This window comes from Oncorhynchus mykiss, chromosome 3 (assembly GCF_057628025.1).
Source record: "Oncorhynchus mykiss isolate SJ-2025 chromosome 3, ASM5762802v1, whole genome shotgun sequence".
In the NCBI taxonomy this organism is placed as follows: domain Eukaryota; kingdom Metazoa; phylum Chordata; class Actinopteri; order Salmoniformes; family Salmonidae; genus Oncorhynchus; species Oncorhynchus mykiss.
In genome coordinates this window covers 60,724,246-60,742,974 of record NC_143024.1, presented here as the reverse complement: position 1 = coordinate 60,742,974, position 18,729 = coordinate 60,724,246, and the positions used below count along the sequence as shown (strand labels likewise).

General features: G+C 40.1%; 1 protein-coding gene across 1 annotated transcript in view; it reads right to left on the bottom strand.

The window, feature by feature from the left end:
* The window catches only part of LOC110520086 (uncharacterized), a 39,783-nt gene extending 22,148 nt beyond the window's left edge, over positions 1 to 17,635 (bottom strand). Inside the window, exons 1-14 of the mRNA XM_021597124.3 lie at positions 17,416 to 17,635; positions 16,923 to 17,102; positions 15,172 to 15,764; positions 13,089 to 13,109; positions 12,892 to 12,951; positions 10,613 to 10,666; positions 10,360 to 10,404; positions 9,372 to 9,398; positions 9,234 to 9,278; positions 9,069 to 9,113; positions 8,155 to 8,208; positions 1,475 to 1,543; positions 1,320 to 1,388; positions 1,047 to 1,115 (exon numbers count right to left, since the gene is read on the bottom strand). Of these exons, the coding sequence (XP_021452799.3) occupies positions 1,047 to 1,115; positions 1,320 to 1,388; positions 1,475 to 1,543; positions 8,155 to 8,208; positions 9,069 to 9,113; positions 9,234 to 9,278; positions 9,372 to 9,398; positions 10,360 to 10,404; positions 10,613 to 10,666; positions 12,892 to 12,951; positions 13,089 to 13,109; positions 15,172 to 15,764; positions 16,923 to 17,094 (1,323 nt within the window). The 5' untranslated portion in view covers positions 17,095 to 17,102; positions 17,416 to 17,635. The remainder of the gene's footprint in view (positions 1 to 1,046; positions 1,116 to 1,319; positions 1,389 to 1,474; positions 1,544 to 8,154; positions 8,209 to 9,068; positions 9,114 to 9,233; positions 9,279 to 9,371; positions 9,399 to 10,359; positions 10,405 to 10,612; positions 10,667 to 12,891; positions 12,952 to 13,088; positions 13,110 to 15,171; positions 15,765 to 16,922; positions 17,103 to 17,415) is intronic.
* Between the last annotated feature and the right edge of the window lie 1,094 nt (positions 17,636 to 18,729).

Sequence of the window (18,729 nt, the reverse complement as noted above, 5' to 3'; positions counted from 1 at the left end):
AAGCTTTGCCCCAGTGATGTACTGGGCCGTACACACTACCCTCTGAAGTGCCTTGCTGTCGGAGGCCGAGCAATTGCCATACCAGGCAGTGATGCAACCTTTTGAGGATCTCAGGACCCATGCCAAATCTTTTTAGTTTCATGAGGGGGAATAGGCTTTGTCGTGCCCTCTTCACGACTGTCTTGGTGTGTTTGGACCATGATTCTTTGTTGGTGATGTGGACAGCATGGAACTTGAAACTCTCGACCCGCTCCACTACAGCCCAGTCGATGTAAAAGGGGGCATATTCAGCCCTCTTTTTCCTGTAGTCCACAATCATCTCCTTAGTCTTGGTTACGTTGAGGGATAGGTTGTTATTCTGGCACCACCCGGCCAGGTCTCTGAGCTCCTCACTATAGGATGTCTCATCGTTGTCAGGGATCAGGCCTACCACTGTTGTGTCGGCAGAACTTAATGATGGTGTTGGAGTTGTGGCTGGCCATGCAGTCGTGGGTGAACAAGGAGTACAGGGGGGGAGGACACGACAACGCCTTTTCCCCCTCGGGAGTCTGAAAAGATTTGGCATGGGTCCCCAAGAATCTCAAAAAGTTCTACAGCTGCACCATTGAGAGCATCCTGTTGTATCACCGCCTACAGAAGGTAGTGCGTAAAGCCCGGTACATCATTGGGGCCAAGCTTACTGCCATCCAGGACCTACATTATATACCAGGCGGTGTCAGAGGAAGGACCCAAAAATTGTCAAAGACCCCTGTCACCCAAGTCATAGACTGTTTTCTCTGCTACCGCAAGTCTAGGACCAAAAGGCTCATTAACAGCTTCTTCCCACAAGCCATAAGACTGCTGAACAATTAATCAAATGGCCACCCGGAGTATTTGCATTTGAAATTTTCTTAACTCTATTTTCTTAAAATGACATTGTTCGTTAAGGGTGTTAAGTAAGCATTTCACAGTAAGGTCTACTACACCTGTCGTACTCGACGCATGTGACAAATAAAATTTGATTTGATTCCAGCTGTACCCAGATAATTTCTCTATTGTATTCATACCTTTGGTCCAGGGAGCCCCTCGCCATGGGGTCCTTTCTCCCCTTGAACACCTTGTGGCCCTTGAGGCCCCTGTAAAATAAATCAGCATAATTATTTTTACAACATTGGGTCAGATGATACTGTCTTTGAAGTTGTCATCCCACCTCACATTTCCTACTGTGATATACAGTATTACTCAAAGTTGAAAACAAAATCAGTCTGGTTGTCAATTAAACCAAACTACGTAATGCAGTATGCTACAGTAAAATGCTAGTAGAGTTTCTGTCCACTCACTGGCTGGCCATGTTCACCCAGCCCTGGCGGACCAGGGGGGCCGAGTCTTCCCTGGAATCCCAGATCACCCTAGAAAGAAGACATGGCGAGATGGAACAGGTAACATAAAACAATTAATTAGTTAGACAAAAGCAATAATAGAAAAAAAAACGTACCTTTGGTCCAGGAAGTCCAATACCAGTTTCTCCCTGAATTCCGGGCGGCCCAGTTAGACCGCGGTCACCCTATGATAACCAACACGAGAGACACAGAAAAGTTAGCAACAAACAAAGTTAGCAGCATAACACAGACCCACTCTAAAGAACAAGGGAGTGGGTTATCAAAGACAACCACGACACCAATAATTGCTTCTAATACTTCTAATGCTTCTAATGTCCTTGAACCGATGATTTGAAAATAGCACACAAAATAAGTTATAAGGATAATTTAGTTGCTAACGGCAGTCTGCAGTACCAAGGTCGGCCTTCCGATTGAGTTACTCAATTAGAGGGGGCAACACTGAGCTAGCCTGAAAAGTGACTTCCTGGTGTAGCTCAAACTGGCATGTCGCCATGAGACACCATCTTAACAGACTTAATTTGTCTTCAATGCGATACTTTATCTTCACATAGACATGAATGGTGTCACATGATCGATGGCTTTGATCATTCATTTATACAGTCAATGGTTACAGAAAAAGGGCAGTCCAAAGCTCGAATTCTGTCTACGCAGATCAGACAACCTTTAAACATCCAGTTGTTTTACATTTACATTCAGATTAATGTTAATTGACATCCCACAGAAACATCACCCTTTGATCTCTCTTACTCAGATACAGTTGAAGTCTGAAGTTTACAATTAATTGACATCATTCGAGTCACTTGGAGGTCTACCTGTGGATGTATTTCAAGGCCTACCCTCCAATTGTGTCTCTTTGCTTGACATCATGGGAAAATCTAAAGAAATCAGCCAAGACCTCAGAGAAAAAAAATTGTAGACCTCCACAAGTCTGGTTCATCCTTGGGAGCAATTTCCAAACGCCTGAATGTACCACGTTCATCTGTACAAACAATAGTACGCAAGTATAAACACCATGGGACCACGCAGCCGCCATACCGCTCAGGAAGGAGACGCGTTCTGTCTCCTAGAGATGAACGTACTTTGGTGTAAAAAGTCTAAATCAATCCCAGAACAACAGCAAAGGACCTTGTGAAGATGTTGGAGGAATAGGTACAAAACTCTCTATATCCACAGTACAATTAGTCCAATATCGACATAACCTGAAAGGCTGCTCAGCAAGGAAAAAGGCACTGCTCCAAAACCGCCATAAAAAAGCCAGACTAAGGTTTGCAACTGCACATGGGGACAAAGATCATACTTTTTGGAGAAATGTCCTCTGGTCTGATGAAACAAAAATATAAATGTTTGGCCATAATGACCATCGTAATGTTTGGAGGACAAAGGGGAAGACTTGCAAGCTGAAGAACACCATCTCAACCGTGAAGCACGGGGGTGGCAGCATCATGTTGTGGGGGTGCTTTGGTGCAGGATGGCCTGGTGCACTTCACAAAATAGATGGCATCATGAGACAGGAAAATTATGTGGATATATTGAAGCAACATCTCAAGACATCAGTCAGGAAGTTAAAGCTTGGTCGCAAATTGGTCTTCCAAATAGACAATGACCCCAAGCATACTTCCAAAGTTGTGGCAAAATGGCTTAAGGACAACAAAGTCAAGGTATTGGAGTGATCATCACAAAGCCCTGACCTCAATCCCATAGAAGATTTGTGGACAGAACTGAAAAAGCGTGTGTGAGCAAGGAGGCCTATAAACCTGACTCAGTTACACCAGCTCTGTCAGGAGGAATGGGTAAAAATTCACCCAACGTATTGTGGGTAGCTTGTGGAAGACTACCCGAAACGTTTGACCCAAGTTAAACCATTTAAAGGCAATGCTACCAAATACTAATTGAGTGTATGTAAACTTCTGACCCACTGGGAATGTGATGAAAGAAATAAAAGCTGAAATAAATAATTCTCTACTATTATTTTGACATTTCACATTCTTAAAATAAAGTGGTGATCCTAACTGACCTAAAACAGGTAATCTTTACTAGGATTAAATGTCAGGAATTGTGAAAAACTGAGTTTAAAGGTATTTGGCTAAGGTGTATGTAAACCTCCAACTTGAACTGTATATATTGATATAATATAAATTATATTCTTCCTAAATTTGACTTATAAACAAAGCCTAGTATTGTTCAGAAAATACTTGCACATAGACTATTTTTGAAGTTGATGAGAAAAAGCTCATAACAGAACTTCTGATCTCGAAGGTAATTACTCAAATGTGTTATAAATCAAGCAGACCCACTGGGTGCACACTGGTTGAATCAACAGTCATTTAATGTAATTTATCAATGTATTGTGACGTGGAATCAACGTGGAAAAGACAAAAAAGTAAATATACTAGTACTGTTTTCATCTAATTCCAACCAGCTTTGTAAAAATTTTTAGGGGCCAAAAAGTTGCCCACCTTTCCATGTACACTGCAGTTCATACAATAGCTCATCCACCAGAGTTGTAAACATTGAAATTAAGGTAAAAGTTCAACTTAAATACATTGACTTAACCTGACTAACAGGTTGCTACATCAATCTAATTTCAGCATAATCATCAGAACTATGTATACTTTGAAATTGAGTTGAAAACTGGTGGTGGAAATGATGTTGGATTTTATATTTGATTAGACATATTTTATTTGACCTTGTTCAATGTTGAAAAAGAAGAGGCCCACGCCTGCCACTTTGGAGCCCATCCAATCAGATTGAGCAAAAAAATATGAATAAATAAAAAGAAGAAAGAAATGAAATAAAAATGAATGGTAAGTATTGTATTATTTTTTATGATTAGCCCTCATATACCAGTAGGAATCACTGCTCAGGCAGAAATTGTTGGACTATGGCTTTATGTTTTATTTCAATATACCTCTTTATTTAAGTTGATAGCATGATGTTGAAACTACGCCACTGATTTAAACATGCCATTTTACTATCAACATTTGAAACGATGTCAAATAAAATATGTCTAATCAAATCTAAAATTGTACAATTTAAACCACTCAATAATTTTCCAACATATACATAGTTCTGATGACTGTGTTGAAATTAGATTGATGTAACAACCTGTTAGTTAGGTTAAGTCAATTTATTTAAGTTGAACTTTTACCTTAATTTCAATGTTTACAACTCTGGTGGAAATAAAAATGAATGGTAAGTATTGTATTATTTTTTATTTTGGAGTCACTTTTATTGTAAATTAGAATATAATATGTTTTTTAACACGTGTACATTAATGTGGATGCTACCATGATAATGGATAATCCTGAATGTGTGAGAAAGATACAAAGGGTCAAAGATCATACACCCAAGACATGCTATCATTCCCTGTTATTGGTAATGGTAAAAGTTGGAGGTATGATCTTTGACCCTATGTAACTTTCCCACTCATCAATATCCACAATTCATTCACATAATCATGGTAGCATACACATTAATGCAGAAGTATTTCGAAACATATTCTATTCTTATTAACAATAAAAGTGACTCCAAAATGACTATACATTATGCACCATTAATTTCTAATGGGTACAAACTAATCTGAAACCCAACCAAAACGAACTGCAAATGTATCCAACAAGTGTGTAGAGTTACAAGCTTGATGTAGTCATTGTGGAAAATGGGACCAAATACTAAACTTTGACTACTTTATTTATAAGAATCTTTAGAGGTGTCAATAATTTTGACCCCTACCTTTGCGGGGGGAAAAATGACTTGTTAAACAAAATCTATTTCTCTGAGTAATTGTATTAGTATAAAATATTATAATTTCCCAGTTCTTTGAGCATGCAATATATTGTAGCTCACTATTTGAATTATTTTATACAGTTATAGTTGCTCATCTTTATCAAGGGGGACAATTTCAGACCCCACATATTGAAATAAAATGTGAAGCTAGCCTGAACAAAGTTGACTCCTACTGGTATATGAGGCATAATGCACTTCAGTGAGAACAAGTCTACCATCCATATGCCTACCTCTATTTACCCTGCTTGACTGTGGAAACAAGCTGTGTTCGATTCAGCTGAGCTATAATCTCAACACATTTAGACATTAATCAGTTTCCATACTCGTTTGCGTAGACTACCTAAATAACATTGAATTGTTGAAAGTAACTAACATTTCTTACACATTTATGTGAAAGTAAATTCGAAGTGAGGTTGGGTTTATGTAGGCTACATTGACATCTAATTTTCCCAAAGGATAATTACAACTTGAAGCTAGGTATACTATCATTCGTCCATGGTTAATTGGATCTTTACAAGTAGTTACCATAAGACTATATAAAGACGATTCCAAATTCATGATATTAATAATAAGCTTTATCTTTGGATATTGTCTTGTATATATATGTTATTCATAATATACAGTATATAGACTATGCAAGCAGAATAATATCTCCTTCAAATATTGCTATTAGGTTTCAATCAATTAATGATTGAAATGTTGGATTCACGTCTCCATCTCAACCAAAAATCTAAGTTAAAGAATAGCACTAAATCAAACAAATACACTACAAATAAAGTTTGATTTGATTTAGTCATATTCTTAAATGTTTGGTTGAGATGAAGACGTGAATCCAACATACTGTATTAATAACTTGTAGATGACATTTTAAATCAACCAACCATCCTGGATATACCGGACAATATCCAAAGGTAAAACTGTACAGTATTATTAATATCATGAATTTAGCATCCTATTTATAGGGTTAACGGTAACTACTTCTAAACTTTCAAAGATCCAATCAACCATGGATGAATGATAGTATATCTAGCTACATGTTGAAATTATGGTGTACTTTGTTTGGCAAATCATTTGGGCAATGTAGCCTACATGAACGCAACCTCACTCCGAATGACTTTCAACTATTCAATGTTATTTAGGTAGTCTACGCAAATGAGTCTGGAATCAATGTCTAAATGTGTTGAAATGATAGCTCAGAGGAAACGAACACAGCTTGATTGCTAAGCAGGGTACAGAGGTAGGCATCTGGATGGTGGACTTATTATCAATGAAGTGCATTAGCCCTCATATACCAGTAGGAATCACTGCTCAGGCAGAAATTGTTGGACTATGGCTTTATGTTTTATTTCAATATACCTCTTTATTTAAGTTGATAGCATGATGTTGAAACTACGCCACTGATTTAAACATGCCATTTTACTATCAACATTTGAAACGATGTCAAATAAAATATGTCTAATCAAATCTAAAATTGTACAATTTAAACCACTCAATAATTTTCAACATATACATAGTTCTGATGACTGTGTTGAAATTAGATTGATGTAACAACCTGTTAGTTAGGTTAAGTCAATTTATTTAAGTTGAACTTTTACCTTAATTTCAATGTTTACAACTCTGGTGGAAATGTGGTGGAAACAGTACTGGTGGATGAGCTATTGTCTGAACTGAACTGTACATGGAAAAGTGGGCAACTATTTGGCCCCTACAAATTAAAACAAGTCAGGACACATCCTAAGGCCAGGCATTTTCTCAGTTGAGTTTCCGACTCAAAGTAGTCAAAAACACAGTCTCAAAACAATGAAGAGCTGTTTTACTGGAGGCAATGGTTCACTGCAGAGTTTGGAGTAATTATGAGCTTCACTCATGACTTAGGATATGTTTAATCCTAAATGAGAAATAGCAAAGAAGTGGAGCCTGTCAAGAAGAAAGCTGAGATAACCACTTAACAAGTTTTCCCAAAGCAAGGCAGATATCTCACAATTTTCATTGCATATCTCCATACCAACGGAAAAATCGCATTTGACCTCTTAAAGCAGGTTTGCATTTTCCGTCATTAATCTTTCTGGCAGCTCTGCAGAATGATCACTAGCTAACAATTTTAAACCTAACCCTAACCCCAAACACATTGCTAACCTTAATGCCTAACCCTAACCTTAAATGAAGATGATGATGACCAAACAGCACATTTTTGTTTTCATACATTTTTACAAAATAGCCAATTGAAAATCGATCAGTTCTGCCTCCAGGACAAGAATCATGACAATAAACGTCAACCTGCTCTTTTAAATGCTCAACACCTTAGATACTTAAAACATATTCCTAATAACAGGGTAGACTTTAAACATTGATACTCCATAATTCATCCACTTTTGAAACATTGTATTTGATGGTGGTGCTGATACAATTAGTAAGAGATAAGTCACTTCTTGTCAGCAAATGATGTGACCTATCCACTCTGCTGCTAAGATCTCATCTGCCAGAAACCTCAATACATACACTCAACACGTACAGTATAACCTACTCATATTATGGGAGCAAAACATATATCTTAGACATTCTAAGTGTTTACCCTTTTGTTCATATTATCTCTTTCCAACAGACACCTGCATGTTCTCACATGGAGAGAGAACATTTTACTTTTCAAGTGCCTTGACAATCCCTATAAAGGACTGGTAAGGAAGTTGACAATGCTCTAGGCAGTTCCTAGTGTATATTTAGAAACAGGACCCCTGCCATTAACTAAACCTGTATATGGTTGTGAAAACTAACATTAATCCCCACGCTGCTGAACTAATGAAGGTGAAGGCACAATGGCACTGGGCCAATATCTTCCATAGGTGCCTTTTAGGGTTGACACATGCCCCTCAACTCCCAGGTAGTAGAATGGGTGTCAGGAATCTGTCTTTTAAAGTTCTAGTAAAAGGAAGTGTACAGGTGACAGCAGATGTGTGTGATGAGTTAAGTATGAAGTGTCTTCTTTACTAACCTTCTTTCCTTGAGGGCCCTCAGGTCCCATGTCACCCTGTGGTCCGGGTAAACCCTGGGGAGGAACAAAGAACACTCCTTAACAAGGGTACATGTGCTGCTGCTACTGTGCTGGAGGACACCATTCACATCTAGATATAAAGTGAAGGTTACCCAGATACTGATGCTAAATTACTGGGAAGAGCTAAAGAGTTTACAGCAGCCTGGTCACATAGACTAGACGTAACATAGTAAGGGTAAATCCGGGACACTCAAATTAGTATGATACTGTATGTTATGTTTGGTATGGTTACATAAGACAGAAGGTTACTTAAGGCAAAAACAAAAGTAGGGTGGTTGGTCAAGTGGAAGGGTGGACAGGGAGGCGTATAACGCGAACGTCTAGCAACTCAACTTTAGCGTTTTAGCATCTACTTACTATTTTTTTAGCTACTTTGCAACTACTTAGCATGTTAGCTAACCCTTCCCCCTAACCTGAACCCTTTAAACCTAACCCTTAGCCTAGCTAACGTTAGCTACCTAGCTAACATTAGCATTAGACACCTAGCCACTTAGCTAACGTTAGTGACAACAAATTGGAATTCGTAACATAGCATACATTTTGCAAATGTTCTAATTATTTTCTTAACAAAGCATTCGAAATGGACATCCACAAATGAATACATACCATACCATACCAAACATAACATATCATACTATTTGTAGTGTACCGGATTTACATTCACTCTGTTCTGTCTACTCCTGAATCCAATCCAGGTTGATTACAGCCATTATCAACTACATTGTGTGTGTGCGTGGGAGGGGAAGGGAGCACGGAGTGAGTATGTACGTGCTTATAAAGGAGTTTCACAAAAGGATAACACTTTGATCTGAATATGTGAATTTTCAAGGTACATGTCGCTGTTGTCTACCCACCTGGAGACCTCTGACACCTCTGGAGCCCATTGGACCCTCAGGACCCTGGGAGTGGACAGTCAATGAAACAGTAAAGAAAGGTACTGTATAAATCAGCCTGTAATACGACCAATAGAACAAAAGCATGACACAAGAGAGCAGACAAATTTGATTCTTCATACATACCCTGTCTCCTTTAATTCCTGGAATGCCACACTCGCCCCTCTCACCCTGTGTAATGGAAATCGAAAGCAATACGTCATATGAAATGAATACTGTAGCTTCAAAATAACAGAAATATTAATGGCAACTTGAATGACATACCATCTCTCCTTTGTAACCAGGTTTTCCCTGCAAATAAACACAGTATAATAGGTTAGAACGTGAGCAGTCGTACAGTCGTACAGACACTGAGTATACTAGGACTAAGACTAGGAACACCCTCCTAATATTGAGTTGCACCCCACCCTTTTGCCCTCAGAACAGCTTCAATTTGTCAGGACACGGACTCTACAAGGTGTTGAAAACGTTCCACAGGGATGCTAGCCCATGTTGACTCCAATGCTTCCCATAGTTGTGTGAAGTTGGATGGATGTCCTTTGGGTTGTGGACCATTCTTGATACACACAGGAAACTGTTAAGCGTGAAAAATCCAGCGGTGTTGCAGTTCTTGACACAAACCGCTGCGCCTGGCACGTACAACCATACCCCGTTCAAAGACACTTCAATCTTTTGTCTTGCCCATTCACCCTCTGAATGGCACACATACACAATCCATGTCTCAATTGTCTCAAGGCTTAAAAATACTTATTTAACCGGTCTCCTCCCCTTCATCTACACTGATTGAAGTGGATTTAACAAGTGACATCAATAAGGGTTCATAGCTTTCACCTGGATTCACCTGGTCAGTCTATGTCATGGAAAGAGCAGAAGTTCTTAATGTTTTGTATACTGAGTGTACATTGATAAATGCTTAGTCAACATACAGCTAGCTATATTATGTTAATTTGAGCTAGGTTGCCGCAGCAACAGGAAATGTGAATTGTTATGCTGATTATATTTTTTTTACATTTTTGTAGCGGTTGATACATTTTTCGTAAGGGAATATTACAAACTTCAGAAACCTTTTTAAACCTCATATACACTACACATTTTAAATGTGATGCATTGCAGGACATTTCTCCTCCAACAGGGTGATCAAATGAAGATCCTACATTTGTATCTATAGATGTCTGGATATCTTCAAATGTAAATGCAAATGTCATTGAAAATGTCATTAAAAAAAAACCTTGTGTTTAAGTGTATCACTCACCTCTCCGCCATCCCGACCTGGAAGTCCACTTAGTCCTCCCTCTCCCTAAAAGGAAAGGAGAACAGGGCATCTGTATTATTTACACAGTACACACAGGAGCTATTTGATTTAGATTTCTCATATTAGGAATATATGTCTATACAAGCAAGGTAAGTGGAAATGTGCTGTATATTGCATCTTAGGGAGACATCAGGAACACAACAGGTATGTTCATCAACAAAATAATTCAACAGAATCATAACAAATCAAAGACCTTCGATCCTTTAAGACCAGGGGCTCCATCATCTCCTGGGCGACCCTTCTTCCCCTGTGGAATGAAGGAACAACATGAGATTCATTTAACTCACTTGAAAACAAAACATGTTTGACGGAAGGCCACTATCCATTGGAAATGATCTGCAGCGAGTCAGTTAAGTGATAATGCCCAAGAAGATGGTGTTTGGAGGATATATTGGCACGGTGTCACTTTAATACAAAAACGGGTTACCAACATATTTACATTTGAATTAATCAAAAGAACATTTTTAATTTCTTCATACTATTTCATTCTTCCACAAGATGTAGTCGTTCAGTCTTTTTGTTCTGTATCTAGAGACGCGACCCAGTTGTTCAGTCGTTCATTCTAAATGTTCCATTGCCATACTGGCTGGCAATGTTCTTATCCCTAGCTTGCTAGCTAGCCAACTACGGGTAACTTAAAGTCATGTCAAACAGTGCAGCCAGAATAACAGCAAAGTAGCTACATTTGCTTAAGCTGTTTTCTAGTGACATTTATTTGGATAAATCCATAACAACAAGCTGATGAGATGCGATTTCGCCTGGCATAGAAAATGTGCTCACTCGTCAGGACACTGTCGTTCAGACGAGCTAGCCAACAACACAGCTAACGTACCTGTAACACATTCACTTCAGATTGAAGCTGGAAAGACTGCAAATTAGCGGCGTTTTTTGTTGTACCTTTAAAAAATATATATTTTTTGTATATATCTATAAAAATTATTCTAGCTGAATAGTGATTTTGACTGGCTGAGAAACGCTGTCTGCCTTTCTGTCTTGTCCCGACACGTTCATTACTATGGGAAAGCAGGAGATTTGAATATTGAAACAATGCTGCAAATGTTGGAGAGACTGACAGCAAGGTTTATACAAATCTCCAATGTTGAAAACTAAATGTTCGTCTAAAAGAAATGTGAGATAATGTCTGGATGCTTTTTATAGTGGAGATCAAGTTTATAAGTTGCTTGGCTGGGCTGATGGGACAGTGAATTGCGCAGTCAGATGGAACAGTAAATAGGCATTTTAACGTCATAGATTTAGCCGGGTCAACTTGTGGAATAGACACTGGCTGGAATGAGATTTTAACCAATCAGCATTCAGGATTAGACCCACCCGTTGTATAATGAAAGATGAACCATATCTGGCTACAGAAGTAGAGAAAAGTGAAAGTGAAGCATAGTTTCCCTGAGGGCGTCAGCGTTGTTGCAGGTGGTAAAAGGACCTAAGGTCACAAGGGAGGTGGCTTTGTGTTTGTGTGTGTATGTCAAGGATGGACATGTTGCTGCTTGACCAAAAGGTGAGAGGTCAGGCACCTGGACAGCGTGTGGTGGCTGCCATTCGCAGCTTATCGACGGTTTGTGGCCGTTAAACTGAAGAGAGTAATTATGAGAGCCTTTAAGTCTCAGTGTAAAAATGTAAGGAATCTCTCTGTAGAGAAAGCCCCTGGTTAATGACCATGCAACTGTCTGTCAGCACAAGAATGTCAGACTCTGAGGACCCTGACATTAACATGGCTGTCATCCATCCAGAGAGGGGCCTCTAGTCTGGTCCGATGATGTGGAAGATTTTTATTTATTTTTTATTTTACCTTTATTTAACTAGGCAAGTCAGTTAAGAACAAATTCTTATTTTCAATGACGGCCTAGGAACAGTGGGTTAACTGCCTGTTCAGGGGCAGAACGACAGATTTGTACCTTGTCAGCTCAGGGATTTGAACTTGCAATCCGGTTACTAGTCCAACACTCTAACCACTAGGCTACCCTGCCGCCCCATTAGATTACCCACCTAGTGTCACAGTTTAAGCCCCCTCCAACATTCTCCATCTCTGACTAGGTGACAATGGAGCTAGTAAGTGTTATTTACGATGGCAAAGGTCCTGTTTTTATTGGGAGTAAAGGCCTTCATAGGCTGCCCCTGGTTTCCATGGGGGACATCTTATGTGGGAAGGGAAACGTCCAATAACTTGCCGGGACAGGCAATGCATATTAGCAACTGAGGTTTATTGGAAGTATTCATTGTTTTTCTCAATCTATTTTGTCCTGCAGCATTTGGAGTATTTTCAGAAGTAAGAAAGACAGCTTGCTCTGTGCACAGGGGGTACCTCGACTAAACCAAGCAATTACCTCTGATATCAGAACTATGTTAGCTTCCTCTTTACAACATTCAGCACTTCAGGAACAAACAACTTTATTTTATTTCCAAGGAGAAGTGTTTTGTGATTGGGGAGTGTTTGGAAAGGACAGTGAAAGTACTTACAGTTGGACCACTGAGCCCTCTCTCGCCCTTCTCACAGGCACATCGTTGGGCCAGGGGACACTTCAAAAAGGCAGGATAAGGTTTCAGAATCAACATGTAACTGTACAGTATATGACAATGCAGTGTCCCTGAACTTAATTATGTATTGGTTGAATGAGGATAGCATTTCAATTGCATCAAAATGTAATATTACCTACCCCCTTGTCAGCCAGGTCAGTCTGGGTAGAGAGAAATAAAACAGTGACAACCATTAGGGACAATCATACACCATCCGAAACATACATACAGAAACCATGTACATTTCCAACTCTACTGAACAAAAATATAAACACAACATGCAATCATTTCAACGATTTTACTGAGTTACAGTTCATATAAGGAAATCAGACAATTTAAATAAATTCATTAGGCCCCAATTTATGGATTTCATATGACTGGGCAGGGGCGCAGCCATGGATGGGCCTGGGAGGGCATAGGCCCACCCACTTGGGAACCAGGCCCAGCCAATCAGAATGAGTTTTTCCCCACAAAGGGGCTTTATTACAGACAGAAATACTCCTCAGTTTCATCAGCTGTCCTGGTGGCTGGTTTCAGATGATCCCGCAGGTGAAGAAGCTGGATGTGGAGGTCCTGGGTTGGCGTGATTACACGTGGTCTGCCATTGTGAGGCCGGTTAGACATACTGCCAAATTTTCTAAAACGATGTTGGAGGCGGCTTATGGTAGAGAAATAAACAATAAATTATCTGGCAACAGCTCTGGTCAACATTCCTGAAGTCAGCATGCCAATTGCACGCTCCCTCAAAACTTGAGACATCTGTGGCATTGAGTTGTGTGAAAAAGATGCACATTTTGAGTGGCCTTTTATTGTCTCCAGCACAAGGTGCACCTGTGTAATGATCATGCTCTTTAATCAGCTTCTTGAAATGCAAACCTGTCTGGTGGATCTTGGCAATGGAGAAATGCTCACTAACAGGGATGTAAACAAAATTTAAGAGAAGCTTATAGTGCATATGGAATATTTCTGGGATCTTTTATTTCAGCTCACGAAACATAGGACCAACACTTTACATGTTGCGTTTATATTTTTGTTCAATATAGATTAAAAAGACAGGACTTGTAAACTCTAGCATATTGTATCATATTTCTGACTCCCCTTGTCACACACCATTTAAACCTCTAATCTTCTCATCTAGACTCTGAAAAGCCTGCTGTGTGAATACAAGTGACTGTGGGGAGTTATCTGAATGATGGTTTCGTGCCAAGCTCTGTTTTGCTATGTTGCCACTTGAAAGAAATCAGTGAGTAGACATTCCATTGTAATACCCACGAGCCAAATGTAAACCACGTTCTGATAAAAAAGAAGGCTAAGAATATCACTGAAAGAATCACTGAAAGAACCTGTCTGCTTCCACTCATATCCATCCACAAGAGGCTCTGTTTACCCTTATTGGGACAAAAAACCTTGTGGCATAGCAGATTCAAAGTAAAGCCCATGTGATATGCACTCATAACATGCGGATGGTAAGGAGCCAAGACTATTAAAAAAATGTAAGACAGCTGAACAAAAAATACAAAATCCATGGCTGTCATCGATAGCCATTTATTATTTTGCATTTGTATAGCCACAAATTGTGGAATGTCAGTCATCCAGGCTCCATCCAGCCTGTATCCTTCTTTAAAAAACCTTCCTGAGAGGATTTTGGTTACAATATCCAAGATATCCCTAATTCAACTTTGATTACATCTAAATCACAACTGTATCATTGCATCATTATTACACCCAATATTGTGTTTCTGAGCCCTCCCTCGCCTTCATCCCTCCTCTCCTCCTCATTTTCCACCTCTTCAGTCTAATTAACATGCTGCTCTGCCAGAGGCTGTCCCCCAAATGGCACCCTACTCCCTTTATTGTTGACTCCTTGTGATCAGGGCACATGGGGCTCTAGTCAAAGGTAGCACACTATGTGGCTAATAGGGTGCCATTTGGGACGCACACAGAGAGAAGCACTGACCTCAACTTAAGCAGTGACTCAAAATAGAATCCAAGTAGTGCCTTTGCTGCTGTTCGATGGCCACCCCGAGCAGGCGCTGCATCTCACATTCTCCCTATATTGCTTTCTCTTGTCATCTCCACTTCCTCCCTCTCCCTCTATTGCCCACTCTCTCTCATGCTCTCTCTCTGATTCTCTCGGAAGTTGTTGGTGTGCGGGTTGTGAGAGAGTTTGCTGTCCTTTTTGTGTGTGCTTATTTCTACATATGCAAGGCAGATCATACTCACAATTTCCGTGAGGACTTTCTCCACAATATCAGTATCCTGTAGATTGTGGAGGTATCGGGAAGCAGGAGAGCTGGCCAGCAGACGGAGCTGGGCCACATTGGCTGGCTCATTGGCTGCACGGGTGATGCCCACCGTGAAGAACTTCACCCCCTGGTTCTTGGCGTCGGCGGCAGCTGAGAAGATGTCTGGGTTCCTGGGGTGGGAGATGCCGTCACTGAGTAGGACGGCCACCTTGATGCTGCCTGGGCTGGACTCCTCCAGGTACATCTTAGTCATGTTGGTGATCGCGTAGGTGGTGTAGGTGCCGTGACCAATGTATAAAATGGGGGTGATGTGGGACTTGAAGTTGTCAGTACCTCTCCACTGATTAAAGGTCTGCTCGATGATGACGTGACTGCTGTACTGCAGCAGGGCCACCTTCCAGCTCAGACTGCGCCCGGTCTGCAGACGGACAGCCTGGAGCTTGTCCACCACATCCATGGCAAAGTGCTTCTCCTGCTCATGGTTCTCCTTGGCACTCTCAGAGCTGTCAAGCAGAAATGAAAGCTCCAGACCGCAGTCCTCATCTAAAATGGCTGTGTTCATGTGCAGAGCTGTCAGACACACAATTGCGACAAGAGGTCATTCTATTGAAAAATGTCATTGTGGGTTATGAATGTGTTATGAAGTACTTACGTACAGGTAACTGACAAAATAAAGGAAACACTTGAGTAAACGAGGGATACAAAATATATTGAAAGCAGGTGCTTCCACACAGGTGTGGTTCCTGAGTTAATTAAGCAATTAACATCCCATCAGGCTTAGGGTCATGTATAAAAATTCCCAGTTTCCCATTATTTTGACTACCATGACTAGAGGAAGACTTTCAGTGACTTTGAAAGAGTCTCAAAGGAGCATAGGGGGTTTAAAGTGCGTGTGTGTGTGTGTGTATATATATAAATAAATGTAAAAAATATATATAATAAATAAATAAATAGGTCACCAGATCTCAACCCAATTGAACAGTTTTGGGAGATTCTGGAGTGTCGTCTGAGACAGCGTCTTCCACCACCATCAACAAAACATCATATTATGGAATTTATCATGGACAAATAGTGACGCACCGTTCCAATAGAGTTCCAGACACCTACAGAATTTATGCGAAGGCGCATTGAAGCTGTTCTGGCGGCTTGTGGTGGCCCAAAGCCCTACTAAGACATGTTATGTTGGTGTTTCCTTTATTTTTGCAGTTACCTGTAGGTGCACTTCAACTAAAGACTGTTCTCTATCTTGCCTCATTTTTAAATGACTTGGAAATGCAATCATTCAAAGTTATGACAGTCAAGTTGAAAATGTCTATGAAGCCAACAACCCTATCTGAAATAAACCCTTTATCTCTATATTACATCTCTCACAAGGGCAGAAACACCAAGCTAAATCATGTTCATATGTTCTAAAAAATGCCGTAGGATATCAACACCTTGGGAATATAGCAGGTACAGTATACCACAGGACATCCACTGATAAGATAGATATCTATCTACTGTCTGTACCTGTGTTAACCAAATGTAAAAACTTTAGCATTTGATTTTATGATGTATGCTCAACCTCTTGTTTAGCTGGAATCTGATTTCTATTGGATTGATGAATTATGGTCATAGAAATGCGACATTATACGACATCTGTGATCTCACTGTTTAAGCACCGTCTGAAATGAGCAACTTTTGCAATGAGCAACTGTACTATTAAAAAGAGGATGTATTTTCTCATACCTTGTCTATTATGTTTTTGCCCGTCAGGTGCAGTGGCTGCGGCTGCAGCTCGCAGCTGGGCCCCCCTGCTTCTGGGTCTCTTGTTCATTGTTCTCTCCTCATAGTAGTCCTGAGACCAGACACCCAACAGGCCTGCTACAAACAGGAGCCATGTCACTGTAGGGAACATCATTGTCCCTCCTGCAATAATAATGTTTGGAATTTGTATTTATTTAAAGAACAATCTACATGATGACTTCATGTTCGATGACGACGTCATGATTGGCAAACAATGTCGAGTATTTGAAAATTGATATTTGTGCACAAGATTAGCGCACAACAAGTCCTCAGATTAATCTACTGCACTAGTTTTTCATCTGAAACCATAAGATTTGTTAATTTCTCCCTCCCCCATTTTTATAATTTTTGAAATCACACACCCTCACTCTATTAAATATTTTTAACATGCATATAGGCAGATTGTCCTTTTACTGAGCAAAACTTGTAAACTCACAATCCAAAACCCTTTTTTTTGTGCTGCAGATCCAGGTATCCTTGTGCCCCACTAAGTGCAATGTTCCAAAATGCTGGGGTTGTGCAGGTAGCGAGAGAAGAACAGCAGTGATGGAAGATTCTAGTTAGTTCCCAGAGTGTGTAGCAGCAATAGCAACAATGATAGCCATCCTGAGGCACAGTGTGTCTGTGAGCCTCTGAGCCTCTCCCTACTCCTTCATAAAAGAGGAGGGAACACCAGATCCCACAAGACCCCGCCAAGGCTCTGGTTCCTGCTCGGCCCTCAGGGCAAGGGCAGACTGGGGTTGGGTTTCAGCACTTAAAAGGTTGTGTAGAGATGATAAAGATGCCTCCAAGCATCTTATATATGGTTGATATGGTTGTGAAAAGTCATCAATTTTATGAGTGGTGTATATGGGTCACTAACCTGAGTAAATCTATTATTTTCATCCCTGAAATGTAATCCCTGTATTTGACTAAATAAGAGGAAAATGGATAAGGGAGGAAGTGTTGTTGTCTGAAAGACCAATAACTTTCCCTCTTACATACCACAGGATCCTACCGTGGTTGTCATGTGATCAGAGTTTAGTGCATTGGGCTCATCTGGTGTTCCTCATTGTGTGTGGAGAATGCTTTGTCCTGTGGTAATTGATGGGTTAATGACTCTGCCTCAATCAGTCTTACATTTGTTCGCAAGAGGTTTGCAAGTAGTTTCCATACATGGAACAGCTATTCATAGTTACTTCAAATCAAATCCAATTGTATTTGTCACACACACACACACTTATTTTCCACCATAATTTGCAAATAAATTCATTAAAAATCCTACAATGGGATTTTCTGGATTTTTATCTAATTTTGTCTGTCATAGTTGAAGTTAACCTATGATGAAAATTACAGGCCTCTCTCATCTTTTTAAGTGGGAGAACTTGCACAATTGGTGGCTGACTAAATACTTTTTTTGCCCACTGTACATATGAGTGATGCAAAATATGTAAACATGAGGAGTGCCAGACATACCTGTGTATTTAAAAAAAAAAAAACTTTGGGGTTGTATCTGTTCTTGCTGATTTTGCTGTTGGTCAGAATACTCAAGCTTCCACACTGAGATGACTTCTTCAGTTCAGTGCAGCTAAGCTTTGTGTAATGAGCCATAGGGAACTAGGGATATGTGAACAATGGTTAATAGCAGGCAGGCTGAAGTGAACATATTGCATATATTTAGGTTGGGAGGCATGGATATACACTGAGTATTCCAAAGATTAGGAACACCCTACTTTTGCCCTCAGAACAGCCTCACTTTGTCAGGGCATGG